At 49.8% G+C, this 26840-nt stretch overlaps 1 protein-coding gene across 1 annotated transcript; it reads right to left on the bottom strand.

Annotated features, from left to right (window-relative positions):
- Nucleotides 1–21741: 21741 nt before the first annotated feature.
- Nucleotides 21742–24463, bottom strand: Nccrp1 (NCCRP1, F-box associated domain containing). Its single transcript, XM_003467160.4, has 6 exons — nucleotides 24111–24463; nucleotides 23914–23976; nucleotides 23782–23833; nucleotides 22955–23050; nucleotides 22293–22431; nucleotides 21742–22201 (listed from the first exon to the last, which is right to left on the bottom strand). The coding sequence occupies exons 1-6, from the start codon at nucleotides 24397–24399 to the stop codon at nucleotides 22061–22063; spliced, it is 780 nt and encodes a 259-aa protein (XP_003467208.2). The 5' UTR covers nucleotides 24400–24463; the 3' UTR covers nucleotides 21742–22060.
- Nucleotides 24464–26840: the final 2377 nt, after the last annotated feature.

Raw genomic sequence — 26840 nt, 5'->3', positions numbered from 1 at the left:
TCCTGGAATTATAGGTGGCACCACTATGATGTTTAAAACAAGTGGGTGCCTTCAGACCTAAATCTAGTGAGAGGACAGACTCAAGGGCACAGCAGCACAGAGCATGCTGGGAAATGTAGTCTTGCATTTGATGGCTAATATGCAACTCAATGTCTAGTACTGAAGAAGGCCAGAAAGGATTCTGGTGTATAAGGCAGAATCAGCTTCCAGGTCGCCTCAGGGCTGTCCTTGGATGGGCAGGAGTCAGCTGACAAGATCTCAACCACTTGCACTCAAGAAACTCAATACCGCTGGGGATAGGTGGGGTGGGAGTAAGGTTTGGATGTTTAGATACATGGCCAAGTCTAATCTGCAGAATAGGAGAAAGTGTGGTACCTACCTCAAAGGCGAGAGCCTCACTGCTCTCATGTGGGCAAATCCCTCAGGACAGACAGGCACCAGGGACAGACCTTGGTTACCACTCCCTCTTCTCAGTGGCAGCTCTCACTCCCAGGGTGCCATTGTCAGTGTCCTGCTCATCCGGTTCCTCCTCAGGTGCCCGGCAGCAGTTCCTCAGCATCATGCAGCAGACACACCCGCTCTGCACCCTGAATTCTGTCTCCTGCTTCTCCTACCCGACCTCACCTATGTTTAATTTCTTACTCTGCTACTGTTTAACCTCCTGCAGGAGCATTAGCTCCACTGGGGCACAGTGTGCTTGTGCGTGTGCATGTGTGTGTGCATGCATGTGTGTGTTGCTGACTGCTGGGTCCTCAGGGCCTAGAACAGTGTTGCCCCTGGTAGCTGCTGAATAAACACTGCTGGAATCAATGATAGACTAGATAAGGGACAAGGCTGGTCACAAGGAGTCTGGCTCCTTCAGAGCCCTCAGCTGGACCTAGAATCCTAGGGACACCATTTCCCTCTCCCTCCCCTCCCCTCTGATGGTGGGTAGGGGGTCCTGTTATTACTGTTGTTGTTGTCACAGTGCTGGGGCTTGAACCAGATCTCATGCATGCCTCTCAAGAGCTCCATCACTGAGCTCCATTCTCAGCAGCCCCTACTTATTGTTAGACAGGGGCTCACTGAGTTGCTCAGGCTGGCCTTGAGCTTGCAATTCTCCTGGCTCAGCCACTTGAGTACTACCATTACAGGTGTGCACCACCATGCCCAGCTGAGGTCTGTCTTTTACTCCTCCTTCTTTGGTGTTTCAATAAAGCTATCTATTAATCTGGTGTACAGTGGAGATTGAGAGCAATAATGGTAAAAGCTAGAGGGTTGGCATTGTGTACATGTATCCAGTTATCACACTGCATCTTCCAAATATGTACAATTAAAAAAATGTTTGAAATGAAAAGGAATCTTAGACAGTTGGAACCTGGAAAAGTATAAGAGAAACTGGATATTTATAACTGACCAGCCCTGTTCTCCCTGTAGAGACCAACTGGCATAGTAAAGTAAAGAGCAGAATTTATTTTTTTAGTTTGATCCTTTTATGTAGCTGTGGCTGACCTCAGACTTGTGATCCTCCTGCCTCAGCCTTCAGAGGTCTGGGATTTACACTACCACAACATCTAGGAATGTAATGAGTGTGTGTGTGTGTGTGTGTGTGTGTGTGTGTGTGTGTATGTGAGTACAGGCTCAAGTACTCGTGTATGTGGTATTAGGGGTTGAATGCAGGGCCTTTGCACTGAGCTACATCCCCAACTCTTTTTTATCTTTTATGATGAAACATGGTCTCATCAAGTTGCCCAGGCTGCATTTGAACTTGTGATCCTCCTGCTTCAGCCTCCCAAAGTGCTGGGATTATAGACGTGCACTAATATGCTCAGCTAGGCATCGAGTTTTTAATAGAAGAAGATAAAAGATTATCAACAGAATTGAACAGGTAAAAACATTTTCATGATTTCATACTCTGCAAATCACACTGGGGCCCATATGTTCCTGAGTGGCCATCTGGTAATAAACTTGGTGCCTAATATATTTAGCAAAAATCACAAGTCCCTGTTGCCTGGTGCACATTCAGATGTAATGAAGTCTCTTCCATCTTAGCACTTTCTCTTTTCTATTCTTTTTGATCAAAATCATTACGCATATATCAGTGGGGGTCAGTGAGATATTTCAGTGCAGGTCTAAAACATGCACCAGTCAAACCCTTTAATGTTCTATACACTTTCTAGTCTTTTGTTCTGTCTTGGCTTTGGCTCTCTCAACCCTGCCGTCCCTCCTCTCCTCGTCCTCTCCCTAAAAGGTCTCCTCTCTCCTAAGCAGACTCCTAGAAGCCCCCAGTCTCCGTCAGAACGTCTTCCTGGGGACCCCTCATCAGCCCCTCCACTTCAGCACGCTAGGCAAGAAAATGAGCCCCAGGCCTGCCTGCCCGCAGTGGCTCCATCAGGGCCCCTTGTCCCCTCCCTGTTGACTGAAGCTGCTAAGGCCCCAGGGATTGTCATCCTCAGCTGACTTCCGCAGCACAAACGCTGAGCCCAGTCAGGGTCCCTTTCCCTAAACTCACCTGGCTTCCCTTCCCTGCCCTGCTCCATCCCCATCCCGGAGCTCCATGGCTCCCAGACTCCCCTGCCAACTCGGGCTGCTTTTCTGCATCAATCCCTCCTTCCCTTTTGCCCCGCTGACACTGCACCACAGAGCTCCGCACAGTGCTGGCCCAGGAGGAGCTGGAAATCCCAGCCCTTCGGAGCTGAGATCTAGAAGAGGAGGCTGAGGCCAGAGACTGCACTGGAGGAAGCAGAGGAGGAGACCGCAGCCACAGCCCCGAGGGGGAGGGTAGGTGGCAGTGAAAGGCATCTGCGTGCCCTCCTGCCCTTCGGGTGGGCTGACCGAGGTCCCCACTTCCAGATCCATATTTGCTTGCTAAGTCTCAAAAGATGTTTACTCTTGTGGTTTTTCGTACCGTTTGTGAAAAGCAAAGAATGAGAAAATCCGATTTGTCCATGACATTGACCTTGCTTGTAGATGTGGCTATGAATGATGGCATCACTGCTTTGATGACTGCAGCTCTCAGAGAGGGAGCCACGGGGTGGTGGGGAGACAGAGGGGGGAAAACAGAACAGGAAGCATGGATGAGGAGTGAGACAGAGGATGTCACGGAGAACGTGACTCAAACATAGAATAGCGACACCTGATGTGATGTCCAGAGGAGGTGGGGCTGCGTTCGGGCCATGGGCCCAGGACCTGTCTCTAAGGCATCTGTCAGATTCCTGTCTGCGGTCCTGTGTCCTCACCTCCAGCGGTTCTGGGCCTGGGGTGATGTCTTACTGTGGTTCTTGCAGTTCTAGGGGTGGAGAAGTCGAGGAACAGCGCTGGTATGGAGTGAGCACTTGTTTCCTGCTTCAGAAGCTAGCAGGGGGCACCCCAAGTGGAGAAAATGTGCATACCTGAGACACAAAAAATTCCAGGGCAGCTCATCTCCTCAGGGACACCCACCTGTGATAGCTAAGTCATCCACATCTTTGAATGAAAAGGAAGGTTAGAGAGCTGAAACATGGAAAGACTTTAAGAGCAACTGGACGCCCGTAATGATCAGCTTTCCCGCAGAGAAGCCTTCTCTCCCCAGGTCTGTTGGTCTGGCTAGGTCTTGGTCCATCCACAAAAAGTGAAGCCCTCCTGACCTCACAGCCTCTAATCAGTCCTGCCCTTTGATGTTATTATAACAGCAGCTAAATTTCAACCTGAGCTTTGGGGAAGCCACATTCAAACCACAGAAGTTGACTACATCAGAGTGAGAATCTCTTGGGAGGAATGTCACAGACAGAATTGTCATTCCAAAGTCATTTTTGATAGCGAGAGGCAGGTTAGAATTCATTTTGACGGCAAGCAATAGAAACCCACTCAAGCTAGCTTCAGTGAAATGGAGAATATGGTATCAGAATGAAGGACGTGTGAAAGAATTTAATAGAAACATTTTGGCATTATCTTGTGAAGTTGGATATATGCAGATTCTGCACACCAGAAATTCTACACCTAAGGTACATCAGAGGAAGCTCTCGGGCCCATCTACTAGAGACACTGGAATAATGTTTTTAGCAGCATTGTTGGTGACAGTACAAAAAATTAGAAACCACGCAAGATAGCCATGAACAAATGGGTGAAGGAAATCCTACGCAGTAGGAAACTGAACAAATTGTCACACATCTCAGAACTAAGGCAATGCTGGTGAGTGCCACACGGGTCTCCCTTCAAAAGAGCACTTGACACACTGCCACAGGCTGCGCAGTTGCCTTCCACCCATGCTGCTTGCAGGATCTGCCTTGGCCTGTGAGCCAACCCTGGAGAAGCCACAGACCATTAGCTGGCACTCTTCTGGTCCAATCCCGTCTCACCCCCGTGATGTGGCACATTCGCCTCACAGCACCAAGCTCTCTCTGCCAGATCCTACTGCTCCCCCTTGTACCTCTTTCAAGCATTACCTGTCAATAAATCTCATAAGCTGTAGGGCTGGGGATTTAGCTCAGCAGCATAAGCGCCTGCCTTGCAAGTAGGCAGTTGTGAGTTCGATCCCTGGTACCGATAAAAAAAAAAAAAAATCTTATAAGCTGTGAACCAACAGCAACATCTCATTCTGATAGGCCCAGGGGCACAATGCCAAGTTCCAACCCCAGGTTGCAGATGACTATGTGGCAGATGACTATGTGGCATGGGCTGACATGCTTGTAAGGTTTGACAACAATCAAATTAGCCATGCCCAGATGGTTAAAGGAAACAGCAAAGCAATGGGGACAATAACCAAAACAAAATGTCAGGCAGAGGCTACCCAGCGCCAGGGGACCGGTGTCAGAAAGGGCACACAGGTAGCTCCCATGATGGTACGATGTTCTGTGTTTCCAGCTGGGTGATAGCTTATAAATATTCATTCACCGTGAAGATGCATGACTCATTCATGCTCTTGGAGTATTCTCTGCGGGTCCCAAACGTTTTATTCTTAAAATGAAGGGCTGGGCATGTTGTTCAGTGGTAGAATGGTGGCCTAGCACATGCAAGGCTCTGGGTTCCATCCCCAACACCGAAAAAAGGGAAGGGGCACTGTTGTATCTCATATTGTTAGCCAAGATCGAAGTTCAGACTTTGAGGTACGGTTTCTGCTGCGTGTATTTGGTTTCCATAGCGCTACTCGGTTGAAAAATGTCTACTCAGAGGCTGGGGGGGGGGCACATGTTGAAAACTACCACTTAGCAGAATAAAAACACAGGGGCTGGGGATGCAGCTCAATCATAGGGCACCCCTGGGTTTGATCCCCAGCACTGGAAAAAAACAAAAGCACGCCACACCATTGCAAGTCGCTGTTTTCTTTTCTGAAAGTTTAAAATTTTTCTATTGAAATTTGTGCCCCATTTGAAATCCAGTGTTGTATAAGATGGGAGGGTTATTGTTGCCCTTCACTCTTCCACCTAGCGATGTTCACCTGGTTCTGCTCCTATTGAATCGCTTTTGGGCTTTTGTAGAATTTCAGCTAGGACATCCGTGTGTCTGTTTCTGGGCTTCCTATTGTATCAAGCAATCTGTGTGTCTGTGCCCAGGCCAGTCCCAGCCTGGCTTGCACACTGTCCTGTATACCAAGCCCTGAAACCAGATAGAGTCACTCCTCCCACCCTATTCTTTCTTTTTCCAAAACTTGTATACGTATTTACTTCTTTTAGCTGTCCATGTAAATTTTAGAATAATCAAAAAAGTCAGAGGTTTTCATAGAATCATGTTAGACCTATCCATCAATATAGAGAGAATCATTACTGCTGAGTCTTTCAGCCATGGACATAGCACACCTCTTTTTATTTAGGACTTGTTTGATATCTTTCATCAGAAATTTATAATCTTATAAGCCCTATGTAGATGTGGATTATTTTCTATTTGCCAAAGTGGCTTGTGTGTGTGTGTGTGTGGTTGTAAAAGACACTGTAGTTTTAATTTCAAAGTCCACCAAAAACAGATTCTTGTCTGTTTTGTTCACCTGTGTCACCAGTACCCACAATAGCCTAGTGTGCAGCACGTGCTCAATAAACACTTACTGATAGAATGAATGTATTCATTGATTGCACTTAGAAATATAGTTGAATTTTGTGCCTTTGCCTTTTTTGTCCTATGACCTTGCTGAACTTACGACTTCTAGGATTACTTTTGTAGATTCTTTTGAGTTTCTAAGTAGGTAGATAGTTATGATGCCTGTAAAGAGTTTTACATCTTCTTTTCATGTGTGCTTTTCACTTTCTTTTATTGCTTTATGGCACTGGATGGAACTCCCAGTGCTATTAAAATATAAATAGCAAAAGAGGCCAGAATTACTGTCTTCCTGATCCTAGGCAGAAAGCCTTCAGTGCTCACCATGGACCAGACATAGTGGGGTACACTTGTAATCCTCACACTTGGGAGGCTGAGGCAAGGGAATCACCATGAGTTTGAGGCCAGCCAAGCTGACACATAGCATGATCCTAACTCAAAAAAAAAAAAACAAAAAAAAACCTTACCATGGTGCAGGAGAGCCACAGTGCTTTAGTAGATGCTTGTTATGAGCTTGAGGAAGTGAAATTCTCCTCCATTCTTAGTTTTTCTGAGAAATTTTAAACAACCATTAAAGTTTCACTGATATTTTCCTGCACAAACTGACTGGATTCTAGGTGGGGCGAACCTCAGCACCTGGCTAGGACCCCGGATGGAGGTGCAGCCCTGGCTGGGATGTGACACTTTTACAGTGGTCAGTTAACAGCCCACCATCAGGCATGCCCTTTGTCTCAGGGTTTCTGCCCAGAAATGACACAGAACTCTTCCACTCCCATTTTATTGGCTAAAGCAAGTGGCATAGCCAAGACTGAAGTCAAAAGACAGAGATACATAATTTTCTCCAAGAAATGGATTCTGAATTCTGGCCAGAAAATATGCTATGTGATGAGACAGCCTCACACATCCTAAATTCACATTTCCAATTCTGAGTTCAAGAAAGTCCAAGCAGCTGACCAGGATGGCACATGACTGCAATCTCAGCACTCAGAAGCTGAGGCAGAAGGATTCCAAATTTAAGTCGGGGGTGTGTGTCATTTAGTGACTTAGCAAGACCTGGTCAGTCTTGTATATATAGACAGACATAGATAAATAGATAGATGATAGATAAATGAAACATAGATGTGTGGTACTTTTAATATGTGTGATAGTTTAAATACATTTTCTATGGAAAATGAGATAATATAGTAGCCATTGTTCATTTTCTGTTATTTGGTTCTGAATGTCCTGTAATACTTTCATTTTCTTGAGTAACGGTTTTATACTATTTTGCTATGTTTGATACTATTGTATGTGAAGGTATGCTCAACTATTTCAAAGAAAGAGACATTATGGTAGCTACTGTTAATATCTGGTTGTCTTGTTGGAAGTGCTGTGCTGCTTACATTGTTCTGTTCTGGTCTGCTTTGTTCTGTCCTCTTTTGTCTTAATCTTTTTAAAATTAAAAAAAGAGATTTGTGGTACTTAGATTTGAACTTAGGGTCTTCACACTGAACTACATCTCAACTCTTTTAATACTGTGTTTTTTATTTTGAGACAAAGTCTCACTAAGTTTCTGACTTGCCCAGGTCAGGCTTGAACAGCTGAAATTGCAATTTTCCTACTTCAGCCTCTTATAACAAAGTAAATAAAATAAAATTAAATAAAAAGGGCTGAGGGTGTAGTTCAGTGTGAAGGCCCTGTGTTGAATCCCTAGTTCAATTAAGGAGAAGAAGAAAAGGAAGTGGAAGAAACAAGGAAGAAGGAAAAGAAAAGAGGTAAAAAACTGAAAAAGAAAGAGAAAACAAAACTTTCTCGAACTCAGAATTGGAAATGTGAATTTAGGATGTGTTAGGCTGTCTTGTCACTTAAAAAGGAAACAAAGCTAAAGAGAGCCCTTGCTGTTTTCCGAGGGATGAGCTGGCTTCCGGACCGCTCTCCGTGGTGCTGAAGACCCCTACTGCGAGGGGAGGGTGGTTCCTTTCATCCCTGGGATTTTGAATGCTGCCTGCTAATACCTTCGGTACTTACAACGTTTTGTTTTGTGTTTTGTTGTATCTTTGAGACAGAGCCTCTGTATGCAGTTCAGGCTGACCTTGAGCTCACTTTGTAGCTCAGTCTGGTCTTGAACTCGCAACGATCCTCCTGCCTCAGCCTCCCAGTGCTGGGATTACAGGTGTGAGCCACCACTCCTGGCTTGTTTCGTTTTTAAATGAAATGTTACACGTGGTCATAGAGCAAACAGAAGCATCTTATTGTATGTATATTAAATGCAATTATATTCACTAGAACTTTTTTCTTAAATATGAGGAACTCCAATCCAACTGCTTAAACTGCCAGACATCTGTAATCTCACGTAACAGCAAATCAGAGGTTAAGATAGATCAGTGTTGCTTAATTCAGGAAACCATACTAATGTCACCAATAGTTCTGATTCTTTCCATCTTTCATTCTCACCACCCTCCACATTTCAGCCTCATACTCAGGTTAGATTTCCTTATGTCACAAGGCAGCTGTCACAGTTTCAGACATTACATCCTCATGGCAATACCCAAGAGAAGAAAAAGCGGACAGCATGAGCTGGCCGTGATGACACACACTTGCAGTCCTAGACTCTGGTACTCTGCGGCAGGGAGATCACATTAGCAACCTAGCAAGACTCTGTCCCACAGTACGAGGGGCTGGAGATGTAGCTCAGTGCAAAGGCCCTGCGTTAAACCCCCATTCTTGCAAAAAAGAACAAAGGGCCAGACTCTGACTGCCCTTTTTCTCTCACTGAGGAAAACCTTTCTCTGAAGCAACGTAGCACACACACTTCCCTTCCAGCTACACTAACATTCCATTAAAGACTGCGCCCTTGAGAGCTTCTACTCTCTTACTTAAATTTTGCCGTATCATCTCCAACGTGCCGTAAGTTTGTACTTATCATTCATTTCCCAGGCCTATCATAGAAGCTCCCTGGGGCAGAAGTACTTGCCTGTTTTGCTCCCTCTTGTCCTTAGCACCCAGAACAGTGCCTGCCACACAGAGTCCTTGACCAAAAGTTTCTTCACAAGCCCCACTAACTACCCCATGCAAAACGGCACGCATCCCTCTCTAGCCTTCTTCCCTTGTCTCCATAACAGTTATGTCGTGCACTCTGTATTGTTCCCTGCCTGTCTCCCTCTACAGGAATGTGACCTTCATAAGGACGATGAGCTTTGTCAAGTCTGCAAGGTTCCTCGTCCAAAAGAAGACAGTGAGCGGGCTGGCATGCATTGTATCTGCGCTGAAGTTTCAAGGACCAGTGCATGCCTCACCTGGTCTTCCACCCGGTCAGAGACTGGCAATGACCCTGGTGTTGACTTTTCAGTCAACCCAGATGAGAACAGTGGCAACAGAGACCCAGACTGACCTGTGATGCGTACACACTGTGAGCAAGCAATAGAACACTGCAGATGTATTTGCTTTCCATTACTATGACAAAATATGTGAGGAAATCAACTTAAAAAGAGGAAAGGTTTACTTTGGCCCACAGTTTTGGATTTCTAGTCCAACACTGGTTGGCCTTTTTGTTCTGCGCCTGTGGTAAGATACACATCAGGGCAGGGAGCTGCTTGCCTCATGGGAAGCAAGAAGTAAAGAAAGGGGGCAGGTCTGGTGTCCCACTCTCTTGGTTACTTTCCTCTTGTTGCTCAGACAAAATACCCAACACCCAAAGTTAAAGGAGGAAAGGTTTATTTAGCTGACAGCTTGTGGAGGTTTCAGTCTGTAACTAGCTGGCTCCAAGGCAGGTTGGTGTGGCAGAGGGCGACAGCTAATGGTGGCAGAGGACAGCAAAAGCAGGAAACGTGCAAGCTAAATCTCTTCCTGCCCCTTATAGTGCACGCAGGCTCCCACCGAGGGTGGGCATAGCACTCACACCCACAATCCCAGCGCTGGGATTAGGAATCAGTCACAAACTCTAGATTTAGCGACCTCCCAAAGGCTCACCCTTGTGACTGCACGAGCCTTTGGGGAGGACATCCAGACACAAGCCATAACACCACGATTCCCTTCAAGAACACACCCTCAGTGTTCCAGCTGCCTCCCATTAGGCTCCATCTCTCAAAGGTTGCACCACCATGGGTTGAGGATCAAGCTTTAACATCTGAGCCTTGTGGGAGCCACTTATCCGAACTGTAGCAGTAGGTGCAAGCTGCTGAGACTTGGAGTTATTTGTTACTGCAGGAAAACACTGTCTGTCCTAACTGACTGTCATATGCCACCAGAGGGTACGCAGACAAAGAAGAACTGCGTGTGATCTCTAAGCAGCTGCCAGTGCACAGCAAGGGCTCATAAACTGGTAGCTGTTCCTGGTTTTCTTTTTATTATTGCTACCGTGGTTTTTAACCCAATGCTAGGAATGAAATCCAGAGCTTAGACATGCTAGGCAAGCTCTCTACCACTGAGCCACACTCCTAGCCCACATTGCTGTTCTTTTAAGTGAATTGACCCCATCAATCAAATGCACCCCTTGCTTTCTGGAAGTCCCCGCTCAAGCTCCTAACAACTTGCCGAGCAAAAGCACACACGCGGGTCCTGGGAGTAGGTGGCATCTTTGGAGACCATTAGTGACCGCGGCCCCCTCCTCTCCCGTACCCAGGCTATGGAAAGGCTGTATTCCCTCTTCTCTTGGTGATGCTCTGTCATCCTCTTAACCTGCTGCTTACTTGGACTTTGTGACAGGGCCTAAATATCTAACAAGAAATTTGATTTTGGACCAGAGATATAGCTAACATGTGTCCAGACCTGGCTGCAGCTAAGTTCTGTCGACAAGATGTAGACAGCAGTGTAACGCACAGGCCTCAGCAAAGAACGTTCCCATTTCCTTCCCTCCTACTTTCTCCACACATTGACTTGGAGGCAGACGTGAAGGACAGAGCTTAAGCAATCATCTTGGACTCCGAAGCAAAAGACACATGCTTAGAGCATTAAGATAAAAGGAGAATTTGGATTCCGACGCCGTGGAGTTCCAGAGAGCTTGGACAGCATCCTCTTTTGACATGAATGAATATTTTTCAACCAAATCCTAACCGGTGAGCAGAATAATTATGGCCCGAGAGATGTCTCCAAAGGCTGCGATCATGTCACGTTGGGAAGTAAGAGAGAGTTAAGGTTATAGATATAATTAAGTTACTAATAAGCTGCTCTTAGAATGTAAGATGCCTCCTTTATTTGTGATTTCACTTTTCATGATTTCTGTTCTTCATGGTCAACCATGGGTCTGAAAATGTTAAATAGAAAATTTCAGAAGTAAACAATACCTGAGTTTTAATTTGCACACTCTTGTGCATGACAGGATGAAGTCTTGTGCGTCCTGCTGTCCTCCCTGGGACATGAATCATCCCTTTGCCCAGAGTGCTGACCTTGTATTCCCTTCCCACCTCTTAGTCACTTCATAGCTGCCCTGTTAGCAGATCCGCTGTCATGGTATCACAGTGCTTATGTGCCATCACCTTTATTTTATTTAATAATAGTCTCAAAGCATACAAGTAGCAGTGCTGGCCATTGTGGACTTGCAAAAGAGAAGCCAAAACGTGCTGCCTTTAGTGAAAAGGTGCACATTCTCAACCTAGTAAGGAAAGCCAAAAGAACCTTATGCTGACGTTGCTAAGATCTATTAAAAACAAATCTCGTATCTGTGAAATTGTGAAGTAGGAAAAGGAAATTCATGCTAGTTTTGCTGCAGCTCTGCAAACTGCAAAAGTGACGGCGCAGTATACGTTAAGAGTTTAGTTAAGATGGAAAAGGCACCAGATGCTATCAGAGCCTTGTCTCTATAGGGGAAAAGAGCACATACAGCTACCACCGGGCGCTTTGGGTCTTGGAACGCATCATCTCAGGGTAAGGAGCGTGCTGCTCTGCTTTCCTTTACTGTAACACCTGAGACAATCAACTGAGAGAGAAGAAAGGCTTATTTTGGATCACAGTGTTGGGGGCTTAGTCCATGCTCATTCCTTTTGGGGTGTGGCAGTGCAGAACCTGATGGCAGGAAGCTGCTCACCTCACTGTGAGTGGGAAGTGAGAGAGCTGGGGAGGGCCAGGCTCCCAGTACCCTCTTCATGGTGACAGCTCCACGGGACCCATAGGCTTCCTTGGGCTCCACCTCTTGAAGGTTCTACCACTCCCCAGGAGCACCATGGGCTGGGGACTGAGCCTTTCGTGCACCACGGACTCCAATCCAAACCATAGCAAGGCAGGACTCAGCTGAAAAACTACCCTGAGGAAGTCCGAGGTGAGGACCCGCCAGAAAGGGACTGCAGGGCAGCATGCTGCTGGCTTGCCTGGGCAGGAGGAGGGGGAGAGGAGGGGGAGGCAGAGGGGGGGAGAAGGGGGAGGGGGAGGGGGGAGAGGAGGAGGGAAAGGAGGGGGAGGAGGGGGAGGAGGAGGCAGAAAGGCAGGCAGCAGGGGCCTTTAGCAGCAGGGGATGTGGGAGGAGGGCGGGAGCTTTGGAAGGGACACAGCCCTGCACTGATTTTAGTTCCAGGAGACCTGTTTCAGACTTCTGTAAGACAATAAATCTGAGTTGTTTTAAATTACTCTCTTTGCAATAATTTGTTATGGCAGCAACAGAAACCAAACACATAACTGGCCCAGGCTTCTTTTGAATCTTTTTCTTTTTAAGGCCTCTGACTAGTAAATATAATCAAAACCAACACCCCCATTAACAAATGTGCTGAACACTTTCCAAATGTGTCTGAAACAACCTCAGCACACTAGCTTTTCCCCCAGGCCACGCTGAGGTGAAGGCCCACACCTGAGCTACATTCTTCAGCCCTTTGTGGTTATCTTTTATTTTGAGATGGGTTTCTGAGACACTGAATTGCAGAGGCCGGGCCCAAATTTTCCATCCTTCTGTCTTAGCCTCTCACCACCAGCCCGGACAAAGTGTTGCATTTATAAATCAAAACTGATAGCAAAAGAGAGGAGGGGCTGGCCATGGTAACCCATGCTTGCGATTCCGGCACTCTGAGAAGCCGAGACGGAAAGATCACCAGTTAGAGGTCATCCTGTACAATTTAGCAAGATCCTGACTCCGAATAAAATTTAACAGCTGCGATGAAGTTCAGTGGTATAAGCCCTCACCCACTGCGCTCGAGACCTTGAGTTCTACTGTGCGCGTGCATGTGCGTGCACACGCACACACACACACACACACACACACCCCTCCACAGATTTCAAAATGCCAACAGGTGCACCTTCACACATGAGGTGGAGTGACTTTCCTCAGCTCATGCAGCACATTAAATAGCAGGGTTAGGATTTGAACCCCTGTCCGGCCTCCAGCGCCCGCTTGCTCAGCGTCTGCACTGTGGCGCCACCTCGCGGGCGATCCCTGCCTTCTTCCTGGGTCCTGCTACTAGCGATCCCTGTTCCTTGGCCGGTCACCCCCGGACCAGCAGGAACCCCTGGGCGACAGCACAGGGCCCGGGGTTCAGACCGCGTCCTCGGCCAGTGCCAGCGCCCCCTGCAGTCCTGCCACCCGGAGCAGTGGCGGGTTCCAAGTTTGCGCTGGGTCCGAATCTGCCTCAGCGAGCTGCGTCAGTCTGGAGAGAGACGCTGCTCAAACAATGAACGTGCAGAAAATGCGGAAACTTCACAAATACGGCCCAAGCTGGAGTGTGCATCGCTGTCACCGGGAGGGCTTGTTAAGACTCAGATTGCAACCTCATTTACTATAATCCCTGCGGTTTGAGAGGGTGAGGCAGGAAGACTGTAAATATGAGCCAACCCGAGCAATTCAGCGATTTAGTGAGGCCCTGTCTCAAAAGACAAAAGTTACAGCTGCTTTACGGTCATACCTGCCCTAAGAATGATAGCATCCACAGGGCACAATATATATATATATATACAATGGCATCCTCTAAATTATATTATCTAGTGACATTATAGTTATTTAAAATATTTATGTATTTATTTATGGTACTAGGGATTGAATCCAGGACCTTCACACTGAGCTACATCCAGCCCTTTTAAAATAGTTTTATTTTGAGACAGGCTATCACTGAATTACCCAGGCTGGACCCAAACGTGCTCATCCTCTGCCTCAGCTTCCCAGAGCCTGGGACTTCAGGTGTGACCTCCGTGTCTGGCTGGTCATCATTTTAGTTTGTGCAAGTATTCTGTGATGTTTGCACAACAACAAAATTACAGCAGTTTTTGCAATGTGTCCTCATTGTTAAGTGAAGAGTGACTTACGTGGAAATAATCCTACCCAGTGACATGTCACGATGCAGTTGTAATGAGTTCCAGTGGCCTGGTGTGCACCTCCTTCCTGATCTGAGTGATGTCCTGTGTTTATGCAACACCCAAAATTTTCATTTCAATGATGGTGCCATCCACAGTGCGGTTTACATTCAGATTCCACCCTGCGTGTGACAAATATTCCTCCAGTGGCAAGTTCAGGAGAGTTTTCTTTTCATATATTCTGTTGGAAAATGTCAAATCAAGGTTGTGTGACCTGAAAAGACAATTTCTTATACGAATCAGAATATACCAGTGAAGATTTAAAAAGCAAACAATGCTTTCTTCGCACTGCATTCCCAGAGTGCTTTGCAACGCCCTGTTAGAACTCTTCGCACAATGTTCGAATTATTGATTTACCGGCTGACTTTCTCAAGGCTCATGGGTTCCTCAAGGGCAGGACATTCTTGCATTTTAAAGAAAAAAGTTGTGCAATACAGAGATGTGTACTTTTCAGCTATTTGTCTTGTCTGCATTGATAAATAAAAGGTCATCCGGATGTAAGGATGCTGCATGCTAATTTGTGCATTTGCATGTTCATATGAGCCAATCACATATGTGCAAGGGGCCTTGCATGTGTGAGATCTTGTGGGGAGGGGGCTGCAGTAGGGTGCTCGTCAGTGGTGGTGCCTTTGTGATTCCATCGGGGCACATATCCCAGTGAGGGTACCTGGGACCGTGCTCCTCCAGGTTTGCATATCAAGTGTGTGGCTACACTCAGAGTGTGCAGGTCTTTAGAATTCAGCAGGGAGGGGCTAAAGACTCGCTGCAGTGATAGAGCCCTTGGGATTTGCAGGAGGCCATGGGTTCCACCTCAGTACCACAACCACCTCTCCCTGCCCCAGAAAAGGAAGAAAGAAAGAAAAAAAGCTGGTTCTAGGTGAGCTCTCCAGTAACCCCAGAAATTTGGGGAGAAGAGGGGTCACAAGGCAGGAGAATTGCAATTTCAAGTCCAGTTTGGGCAATTTGGCAATGTGTTGAGACCCTGTCTTAAAATATAAATAAAGGGGCTGGGGATTTAGCTCAGCGGTGTAAGCACCTGCCTTGCAAGCAGGCAGTCGTGAGTTCGATCCCTGGTACCGATAAAAATGAAAAAGACAAAAAAAATAAATAAATAAAATAAAATAAAATAAAATATAAATAAAATAAAATAAAATGAAATGAAAAGGAAGAGGGCTAAAGATCAGTGCGAAGACACTAAATTCAATCCGAGCCCCACGAAAACAGAAACAAAACAAACAACTCTTTTCCAGTGACCAACACAGTCTGACTGACAGACGTCTAAAGGGGCATCCCTGCTCCATCTGTGTGTGCTGAATGGGGGTCCTGTTGTGTGATCTGAAAAGACAATTTCTTATACGAATCAGGGGGCCCACACTCTGCTCTCCACCCCTTCTAGGTGACACCTGTTGTGTGCTGTGCCTTGTGTTCCTGCTCCTAGATCAGCCTCCCTTTCGGGGTCCCTCTGCCCTGTATCTCACGCTTCTGGACTCTTCCAGGAGGTGAGGTTGTAGGTTAGTGTACCACATTTATAGGTCTCTATCCCGAGTCCCAGGCTCTTGATCAGGAGGTGGGGCTTTATTAGTCACAAATTACCCTCTACATCCACCTTGTTTTCTGTTATCCCATGGAAGATGGGAGGAAACTGAAACCCAGGAGGTTAGTTAGCTTGCATGAGGTCTCTCAGCAGATAAAGGGCAGACTCCAAATGTAAGCTCATGTCCAAGTGCTTCCAGCTTTTGGCTTCTGAGACTACACTATTGTGGCCCCAGGTGGGAGACACAGTGCTTGGAGGGGTGCCCGCAGGGAGGGGGGCGAGCTGAAGGATCCCTGAAAGTATAGGTGGCTGGCGCAGAGTTGTGGTGGCTAGTTTTATTGAACCCTTACTAAATGCCAGGCACTGTGCTAAGGGCTTTAATAATGATGACAATGACAAACACTAATAGTAGTGGAGCCTGACCTTACAGAAGACAATTTTTCCATGAAGGGTGGTGGTAGTGGATTCTGGGTGATTTGAATCCATTACATTTATTGTGCACTTTGTGTTATTATTATACTGTAGTATATAATGAGATTATAAAACTCATCATAAACGCAGAATTTGTTGGGGCAGTCAGTTTGTTTCCCTGCATCTACATGGTCCCATGCAGGGGGTTATGCGGCCAAGTGTTGCTGGTGTCCATTCTGTTTCATAATTTCATTTTGATTGCTGCCACTGCAGAGAACCCTAGTTCACAAAGATAGGATGCTGGAAATAGGAGCACATTTTTGAGTACTTTTGTGGCAATCTCAGGATATTCTGTGTTGACTTCAATCCAGAACATATGGAGATTTGAAGTTGTCTCACATATCTTTAAGGCCACTGTCTTTTGTGATCTCAAGCAGTGATCCTCTTTTAATTGGACAGAGTTGATTCATCTGGCTTATTCCCTGGGTCATGGGTCCATCCTTCCCAGCGTGGAGGTTCTTTGTAGTCAGGAAGTAAAGCTCACACTCTTTTGCTGGTTGAAATAAGTGATTGTGGGAAAAATAAGGCCCTGGCTCAGTCTCTTTCAAAAGCTCTGCTAATGTTTAAAACATGTCCAAAATCCCAATGTTCATTTGTCGCCCCATAATTAGGTTTGGCTTTGAATGCAGCCACTTAATCTGCCAACTTGAACACAGTTATCATATTTCCTGGAAGTGACAGATTGAGTTCACTGAGCAGGCTGAATATGTCACAGAAGTCAACAAAATTTCAACCCATCCTATGTCACTGAACTATGCTGCCAGTGATGATTATTTTTCTAAAAGAAATCTCTGAAGCAGCTCTCATAACTCAAAAACTCTGACCAGTGATATACCCTTACAAAGCCACTGCAAAATAAATAAATGATAAAAATCACCTCCCTTCTCTGGGTGTGCCCTGCATCCATGTCTTCGCAGAGGTACATGCACAGATGTGAGGTAAGGGCATGTACTTTAGTGTGGTTTATAATTTTAATCACATCTTGCAGAACGTTGTGAGGCTCAGGTGATATATCCCTGCTAGCCAGCATTTCTCTACGGATGACAGTGTAGACAGACCCACATTCAGAAGTGGCCTCTTTCACCTGAGTATCGAAACAAGCATGGCAGCCACTCCATCTGTGCAGATACCAATACGAAAGCCACCAGTTCTGTTTTCCTCCTGTGTAATCACTTAAGACTTGAATAGCTCTGCAGCTTTGGTGTTGGCTGGCATCGTAAGTGCACATGACATAGCTTCACGTACATCTTCCTGCAAAAGATATTGCACAAAGCAAGCAGTGTTGCCTGGTCACCCTGGGTAGACTGCTCACCCCGGCTAGCAGACCACAGTGATTCACTAATCCTGTCTAACAACCGAGGCTCAGACTTTCTGCTAATTCATCAGTTCCTTTAGTTATGCTGGGGCACCTTTTGAACTGCAGCCTCTCCTAAAAGCTCATGACAAATGTTCTTAGGAGGCAGGATCAACTCTTTACCTCTGCTATAGGGCTTCTCAGCCTTAGCAATGTGCTAACCCACTAAGGGTGACGCGCCCAGTACAGACACATTGGAGGAAGTGGTGGCCTCTAATAATTGCTTCTGTTCTTCGTATTCACAGCTTTTTCCTCTTATTTTTTAATGTCGGGTGCTTAGTATCCGTGTAACAGAGCAATTTTGAAGGTTTTATGGCTTTATTGGAAGGCCAGTGACCACGGTTTTGTTTTGTGTTGTGTTGTTGCTGGAGACAGGGTTTCCTATGCAGTTCGGGCTGCCTTAAATTCACTGTGTAGGGGCTGGGGATTTAGCTCAGCGGCATAAGCACCTGCCTTGCAAGCAGGCGGTCGTGAGTTCGATCCCTGGTACCGATAAAAATGAAAAAAGACAAAAAAAAAAAAAAATTCACTGTGTAGCTCAGGCTGACCTCAAATTTGCAGCAATCCTCCTTCCTTAGCCTCCTAAATGTTGGGATTATAGGTATAGGCCACACTGCTTGGCTGCAGTGCTGATACCTAGATTAACTCATTTGTCCCTTACACTAGCATTCTGAAGTAGATGACTTCTGGGGACAACAGTGTCCCCAGGAAGCCCTGAGGCGCAGTGATGAGCACCAGCTCATGGGTGGCCGGGACTTGGGCCCAGGGTCTGGCTCCCTAGGCTGCCCTCCCCCACCCTCCATATCTGTATATATAGATTCACAACAATCCACTTTCACATCAATCCGGTGGTGGAGGATGAAATATCACCCACCTTGCAGATGGGGAAACTGAGGCCCACACTTACAGAACCACAGATCCTGTCTGCCCCATCACACTGTGGACCTTGTTCTCATCCACACCAGTCTCAGAGCTCTGAGGTGTCTCCAAAGTGCTTTGGCCAGGGTTCCAATACCAGGAGTCTCTGTGTAGACCTAGGACCTTCGATTCCCTCCCACCCTGAACTCGCCCGTTGGCTAGTTTTGTTTCTGCCTGCTGACTGGAAAGAACTCATTGTATATGACGTGAATCAACATTGTGTTTTCATGCCTGCATTTGGGTTCTTTTTATTTTGCTTTGCTTTGCTTACTACAAAGAAGTTTTTCAGTTTGACACAGGCCTACCACTTCTTTTGCAGGTTCAAGCTTTCCACTCCGGGCAGTGAAGCCTGTAGGTAGGGGTGGGGTGTCGCTCAGCGGGTAGAGCACTTGGCTTGTATGTGTGAGGCTGTGGGTTTGATCCTCGGCATTGCAAAAACAGAAGACAAAGGACAAAAGCCTCTTGGCTGGAGGTGGCAGCTTCCTGCCCCTCCTCCTTCCCCTCCTAGGCCTGTGCTTTAGTGCATGTTGAGGAAGGGCTGACTTCTCCTTCTCGACTCCTAAGACTCTTTATATATTATAGCTATTAGCTCTGTTGTGCAGAGTGTGGCAAAAGTTTTCTCACATGTTTTGTCTGGCAAAGGTTTAAAAAGTCTTATTCAAGGCTGGGCACGGTGGTGTGTAATTCCAGCACTTGGGAAGCTGAGGCAGGAGGAGCATAGTGAGTGCCAGGCCTGGGCTACACTGTAAGTTCAGGACAAGCCTGAACTATACAGTAAGAATGTGCCTCAAAGAAACAAATGAGTCATACAAGTACTGTATGTAAGCCACTGTGGTGGTCCATGCAATTCCAGGGAAAATTGTCAGTTTGAGTCCAACTTGGCCAACTCAGCCATTTAACAAGACCATGTCTCAAAACAAAAAAAAAATTTTTAAAGTATGCATGTGGGATATTTAGTTCAGTACAAAAGTCTTAACTGTAACCTCCAGTATCACACACACACACACACACACACAATGTCCTCAATGCCTGCCAACTGACTGACTACTTAATGACTTTCTTAGTGTTACACAAATAATGCCCTAGGTCGACCCTGCGTTCACCCTCGCCAGGCTCTCTCTCTCCAGAGTCCTCATCTCACAAGTCTCCTTTCCCACAGTCAGATGCATAGAAGCCCACTGGGGTGCAGTTCCACAGTGTCACCCAGTTCCGCTGTGCCCGCTGCTGTTGGCGCTGGCCCTGGCGGCTGCCCCTGGTGTCCAAGGAGCTTGCCCAGCGCCCGCAGATCTCAGGAGCTTGGAAGGGACCCTCACGTGCGCCAAACTCTTCGCCAAGATGCGAAAGTTCACCTCAGCGCCTACCTGTGCCTGGCGGAGTCCTGCAAGGGCCTCCTGGGGAACTGGTCCAGTGTCATCACCAGGCTGTACTGCACTGGCACTCTGAACCCTCAATGACACCCTACCCGGTTCCCAGCCCCTAACCCTGCCACCCAAGCCTCTGAGACCCCAAGTCAGACTCCAGAGCCGGTCCTGGAGACCCCTACCTCAGAGTGCACCCCAAACCACCTTCAGTGCCAAAGGCTTAAAGCCAGCCCTCAACCCACCCCAAATCATCCCATCTGAAACTTTCAGACTCCACTCTGGGGTTCTCAGACACTAAGACTGACCCAGGCCCAGTTCTAGGGTGTCTAGTCTAGTCTGGCTTGCAGGTTCCCCACCCATCTCTAACTCCCCAAAACCAGTTCCAGAGTACCCAGCCCCATTCCTGGGGTCCCCAGAGCACAGCCTGCATTTATGGTCCCAGACTTCCAGAGCCTGGTACCCTAGATCCAGCTGCAGTACCCTCCATACCAGCCCCAGTGCTGCCCCGCCCAAGCTCCAAAAGCCCCCCATTCCCTCCCCTGCCACACCTTGGATCTCTGAGCCCATGGTAGATGTGCTGTAGGCGCTACTGATGCCTCGAGGGCCCCTCCCCTGAAGTTCCCCCAGCAGTGCTGAGCCCCTCACCTGGCCTTTCCCCGGGACTGCTGCAGGCCCCTGGCCTGGAAGCAGAGAGCTTTCTATCTGCCTGCCACCCTCCTTCCCTGCAATACAGCCAGTGATGTTGTCCCCGTCACCATCCGCTCATGCTTAGAACCCAGATCTACACAGGGGGGGATGCAGCTAGGGAGAGGGCAGGTGGTCAGGCCTGGGTCAGCTCATCCGCAGGACAGTGCTGCAGAGGGGGACACAGATCTGACTGGAGTCCGGTGTGCACAGACACAGAGGGACCGTGTGGGGCTTGGGAGGGCACCACCAGCTGGGTGCTAGGTATTGAAATCTCACCTGCTGGTCAATAATAGCCTTTTCCTGAGCTGTTCTGGCCTCTCAGGAAGCTCCAGGCCCTGCCCTTCAAGCCTGGGACAACAGGGGCATTTTTTCCAGCATTAGGACACTGTCCCAAGCTAGGGTCAGGGTCAGTTCAGTGATATTTTAAAAATTAAACTGGGATTTAAACCCAGAGCTTTTATTTTTTATTTATTTATTTTTGTCTTTTTTGAGACGGGTCTCACTATGCAGTTCAGGCTGGCCTTGAGCTCACTTTGCAGCCCAAGCTGGTCTCAAACTCGAAATGATCCTCCCACCTCAGCCTAAACCCAGAGCTTTTACCAAGCTATATCCCTGGCCTTTTAAAATTTTTATTTTGAGACACAGTCTCATTAAATTTCCAGGCTGGTCTCGAATTTGCAGTCTTCCTACCTCAGCCCCCGAGAGCCTGGGACTACGTGCAGGTGTCAGCACAGCTAGCTTGTTCAATACTTTTAATCCCCCGCCCTGACACACAGAGGACACTCTGGTTCTAGCCTTCACATTTCTGTCCAGGTTGCAATCAGTGTCCCCAGTACCCCTAGGGATGAGGACCCTTGAGGGCTGTCTGGACGCAAGGCCTCTGGTGGAAACAGAGAAGACACCCAATGGATTCTGGGAAGAAAAGTGAGGGACTGATCTGCGGGAACCACAGACTGCTTGGAAGCAGGTGGGGGCTGGGGAAACTGCCAGGTTCGGGAACATGGGGGAAGAGCTAAGGAGAACAGGCAAGAGGCTGTCTAATGGTGGCGTGAGAAGAGTTCAGAGTCAAGGTTGGTACAAATAGCCCAACAGTGCTGGATTATCAAGCACTGGAGGAGGTGCCCATGGGTGCACATGAGCGAAGCTCTAAGGAGCACAGACCACAGAAGCACTGAGCAACCGCGGGCTTGTGTGTTCATTCAGTGAAGATTTATTGAGCACCTACTATCGGACAAGCACTGAATTCGCAAGGAGTGGCCTCTGTGTCAGAAAACCAGGAGGATGTGTGCAGAGGTCAAAGAGAAGCCAAAATGTAAGGACTTGAGTTGGGACAGAGGTGCTGAGAGGTCAGGAAGGGGCCAGCGTGGTGTCAAGGGGACACAGTGGGGCTAAAGGGTCAGGGAACGAGACACTAGAGGTCAGAGAAGTGAGAAAGGAGCAGGAAGGAGCCCTAGGACTTAAAGGTCAAGCAGGTGCGGTGGGTCAAGGAGGCACAGGGGCAGCCTCTCACTCCCTGAGCTGCACAGACACAGACGAGTCTGTCACCCTCGTCCGCCGTATCCCCCCAGGCTCCGTGCGGTTCTTGGTCTTGTGCAGGAAGTGGACAAAGCGCACCCCAGGGCCGTACTGGCGGAACACGTGTGACACCTGTGTTAGGAAGCACAGGGTCAGGAAGGCGTGCTTGTAGGACCCAGACCTCTCTTACCCCCGTGACGTCCTGGGAACGCCCCTGTCTCACCTGGATCCAGTGGCCAGGTGAGCCCCTCCCAGAGCTCCTGGGGGCCACGTGGTGCTGTGCGATGACCGTGCGGCAGTCTGACGCCAGCAGCCAGACGTGCAGCTCATAGACGCACTGGTCCAGGCGGCTGTCCTCGTACCTGGAGGGGGGACCAGACCTCAGCTGCCACGCAGACATCCCCGCCCCGACCACTGGCCTGTCCCACCCTGGCCGGTGTCTAGGCAGCATGACCCAGGCTGGGCAGTGTTGGCCACAGCAGTGACCATAGCCTCACACCCTGTCCTCATGGGAGGCACAGTCTAGTGGGAGGCAGACATGTCACCCAGCAGGGACAGCCAGATATGGCCAGGGCAGCAGGCAGAGGTGGCAGCAGGGTAGGGCTCGCAGGGCATTGTAGCAAAGGCTTGGAGCTGGGCTGGTCAGGGAAGACCTGGCAATAAGCAGGAATTCTTATTCCTCTGGAGAACAGCAGGACAAGCATCCAGGGAGGTAGCAACAGCCTCAGGAAAGTCTGAAGATACAAGAAAGGCAGAAAGCAGTGGCCGGAGAGGTGGAGGCAGGGCAGCCCTGCAGTACCAGGGTTAGGCTGAGAACGCAGTACCCTGGGGTGTGCGCTGAGGAGGCTCTGGGGGCCAGGTCAGGCTACAGAGCAGGGCACCTACCAGTCCATAACAGTGATATCCGGCTGCTCATCATCCAGCAGTTCCTCCCACAGGCCCTCAGCCAGGAGGTTCACACACTGCTGCTTTACCGTCCAGCTACAAAACAGGATGGAGACGTGGCAGGCACAGGTAGTGACCCTGAGTTCCCTAGGGGGCTGCTATCTGATCATGGCGCTCTCATAGTGATGAAACCATACCATCCAAGCCTCCTGCTCCTTCAGCGCCATTCAGAATCCAGGTAGGAAACTGAGGTTTAACATGAAGTCTTGCAAAGCCAGGCATGGTAGTGCATACCTATGATCCAGGCACTCTGGGAGGCTGGGGGCAAGGGGATCCTAAATTCAAGCCCAGCCTGTGAGTTAGTGAGACCCAGTCTCAAAGTAAAAAGGGGTCAGAAAAGGGGTCAGGTGGCAGCTCAGTGTAGGCCTTGGCTTTGATCCTGGGGTCCTGGGACGGGGCAGGGGGAGACATGGGTCTTGTCCAAGATCATGCAGCAAAAAGTGGCCGAGCCAGGATCCAAATCCTGACATGTGTGACTTGGAGCCACTGTCACACTCTCTCATCCACTGTTGGTGGATGGAGGATTAATGGTCTCCTCCGGTGCCTTCCCCTCCTAGGGAAAGAGGTTGGGCCTAAGGATAACAATCTGCTGCTATTTGTTGAGCACCCGACCTCACTGGCCCCTGTGCTGAGTTTTGTGAGCATCTCTCTCATGGCTAATTCTGGTGCACGGAGCAGGAAATGCAGGCAGGCCCGGGGAGGCCCAGGCTGCTTGTGCAGCTCCACAGCAGCCAGGTGCAGCGGGGAGCCTGCCGAGGTCCACTCACCTGAGGTTCTGCTGGAGCTGTTCCGTCCCGATGCGCCATCCTTGGAAATTGCCTGGAGAGCAGAGGAGAAAGGGGTAGAGTGTTTCTTTAGGGACAGTCCTCCCCGGGTGGCCCCTGAGCCCCGGAACTTACCCAGCGCCTCCAGGGGCTGCCGGGTGGGACCCCTAGCGGGTGCCGGCTGGTAAATGTTGATGCCTGAAACGCAGAAGGGAGGGAACTTTAGGCCGGCTCCTGACACAGGCGCCCTCCCCGACCGGGCGGACCGGAGGGCAGCAGCCTGGGCCAGGCCGGACCAGCCCGGCCGGAGGGTGAGCCCGGGTCCCGCGCACCCTCGGGGTTGGGCGAGCGCAGCAGGTTGCGGTACAGCGGCCTCCGCAGCAGCAGCAGCTTCCAGGTGACGGTGGCGGGCAGCAGCAGGCTCTCGCCCAGCGGCCCCCACTCGTCCAGCAGCAGCTGCCGGGCGCTGGCCTCCGACGGCTCGGGCTGCGGGAGCTCCAGGGCCTCCGGGGTCGCGGGCGGCGGCGGGGAGGGCGGCGGCGGGGGCAGCTCCCGGGCGCTCCCGGGCCCCTCGGCCTCCGTGCCCGCCCCGACGGCGGCCGGGCCCCCCGTCTTCTCCATGCCCAGGCGGGAGCGACTGCTCCTCGCGGCGCCCGCTCCGCGCTACCTGGACGGGGAGGCGGGGCGGGGACGGGGCGGGAGGGGAGGCCGGGCGGCTCCTCCCCAGCGGGCTGGGCCTCCTCCCTCGGCCGCCACCGCCCACAGACGCAGGGGTCCTGGACCTCCGGTTGCCCCCCATTTTCCCAGCCTTCCTGCCCCAGTTTCCCAGGGCAGCTGAGGACCCGCGCACTGGCCCTAGGCGAGGGATGTGACAAACACGCTAATACCAGGCCTCTGCCCGCTAATGAGGCCTCTTGGCCTGGTTAGGATCCGGCAGCAGGTCTGCAAGGCTGATTAGTGAAAACCCTGCTTCTGGGGAGTGCAGGGCTGGCAAGGGACCCGCTGCCTCTGTGCCACACGCCTGTCCTGGAAGCAAGGCGGGGAGGTCAGCAGGAGACCCTGCACCAGGGATGGGGGCGAGCAGGGGCTCCCGGGGCTGGGGGAGGCAGTAAGCATTGTTTTCCTGGGTGTCCTCCACCCCCCAGGTCTCCTCACAGGGCGTTTGGAGTGAGGGATGGGGCAGGAGGTGGGGCGAAGAACCTGCAGGACCAGATGCCCGCGGGCCACTTCCTGGCCCAGGTATGCGCTGACTTGGTGGGTTCATGTCCTCACAGATGAGCCAGGGTGACCGTGACTACAGTTAGTAGAGCGAGGAAAGGAGACAGTAAGTGGGTGAGAAGGGCCTTGTGTGCCTCCTGATGTCACTCCCATGGTGACCCTGTGAGGGGTACTGTGAACCCCACTTTACAGATGAGGAAATAGAGGTCGCCTCCCAGGCCTGGTCCCCTACACTCCCATGGGTACTTGCCGCCCCACATTCCGTGGAGACCCGAGCCTGACTGCTACAACACTGGGAGCAGAGGTCATGCTGCAGTGATGTGGCTCCTGTAATGAGGGCTGCCGGGTACCAGGCGCTGTCCCCAGGCCTGTAGGTTGGTAATTCATTCAGCCTCACATCCACCCTAGGAAGGATGTGTGAATGCCGTGTCCATTGCTCAGAGAGGTCTCATGGCTCACTGGGGATTGCACAGCAATTTGGGAGTCAGGTGTAGTGACACAGGCCTATAATTCCAGCACTCGGGAGGCTGAGACAGGAGGATCACTGTGAGTTTGAGGCCAGCTGGGTCATTATAGTGAGTTCAAGGTCAGCCTGGACTACATAGCAAAACCCTGTCTAAAAAAGAAGAAAAAAAAAAACCCCACAAAAATAAACTCTAAATATCAGCCCAGGAGTTGCCTGTAATTATTAGGCGTCCTGAACTCATCAACCTTTAATACCCCTGAGGAAGTGGGAATGGGTAATAGGACCTGTGTTTATGGATCAGGAAACTGAGGCAAAGGAGGTGAGATGACCTGCCCTGGGGGAGCTGAGGAGCCACCAGGACCCTGGAGGGAGTGGGGACCCCTACCGGGGGGCAGCTCACTCATCCGAATGCCAGATGGAACCTTCCCAACCCGGAAGTCCCCAGAAGTTCTCCTTGGGGAAACTGGCAGAGAACACAACACGCCCGCGACCAGAGTCCGTCCCGGCCACCACAGCCCTGTCCTGCTGCCCACCTGCCTGCCCTGGCCCGTCACCCTCAGCCTCTTCATCGCACAGGGGCAGGAGGAGGGGTGACTGACAAGTGAGGTCACAATCCAGGGCTGGGTGTGGCTGGGGACAGAAGTCTCGGGGCGTGAGCACCTCTCTTCCATGGCTGGCACATCATCTCCGTCCAGCCGCCTCGCCCTGCTGTCCTGAAAGCCACATCAACCACCTCAACCCTCCATGGATCCCCAGTGCCCTCCCAAGAACCTTTCAACCCTTTGGCTGCATTCAAGGCCCTGGATTTCTGTTGCTCTCTCTTGTCTTAGGGCTTTGCTTGTTGTTTTTGTTTTTTTTTTCCTTTTTATCGGTACCAGGGATTGAACTCACGACTGCCTGCTTGCAAGGCAGGCACTTATGCCGCTGAGCTATATCTCCAGCCCCAGGGCTTTGCTTGTGACATTCTCTCTAGCTGGGATGCCCTCGTCTCTCATCTGTACTCCCATACTTGTGGTTCCCAAGCATGAGGGTATGTCAGCATCATCCGGGTGCTTATTAAAAATGCAGATTCCGAGTCCCACCCCAGGAGTCTGGGATGGGCCCGGAACTTATGGGGGCAACTTCTATTTAATCTGAGGGACCCAGGGCCCAGCCTGTGTCCTGGAAGCCAGGTGGGTTCCAGCTCAGATCCTAAACTCCCCTCTCCCCATGGGGAGAGCAGAGAGGCCCCAGTGCAGAGACCCAGCCTCGAGCAGACGCTTTCCCTAACTGGCTGTGGCCTGGCAGCCCACGCAGCAGCCTCCCCCAAAGCCACACATCACACATCATGCGTGTGACAGCGTGTGAGCGACCATGTGGCCACTGGGAAAGGATTTAG

Source organism: Cavia porcellus, unplaced genomic scaffold (genome assembly GCF_034190915.1).
Source record: "Cavia porcellus strain 051 isolate PalLab524CR breed Dunkin Hartley unplaced genomic scaffold, mCavPor4.1 scaffold_7, whole genome shotgun sequence".
NCBI classification, from domain to species: Eukaryota; Metazoa; Chordata; class Mammalia; order Rodentia; family Caviidae; genus Cavia; species Cavia porcellus.
Note: the sequence above shows the minus strand (reverse complement) of the source record. Positions and strands in the feature narration are given on the sequence as shown.

What these genes read in the sequence shown, in the direction of transcription:
- Nccrp1 (XM_003467160.4), bottom strand. Translation starts at nt 24,399, where the DNA reads ATGGAGAAGACGGGGGGCCCGGCCGCCGTCGGGGCGGGCACGGAGGCC. An exon ending in GATATCACTGTTATGGACTG is followed by an intron (nt 22,432 to 22,954) that starts GTAGGTGCCCTG and finishes TCCCCCCTCCAG; the next exon opens with GTACGAGGACAGCCGCCTGG. An exon ending in CACCTGGCCACTGGATCCAG is followed by an intron (nt 22,202 to 22,292) that starts GTGAGACAGGGG and finishes TTCCTAACACAG; the next exon opens with GTGTCACACGTGTTCCGCCA.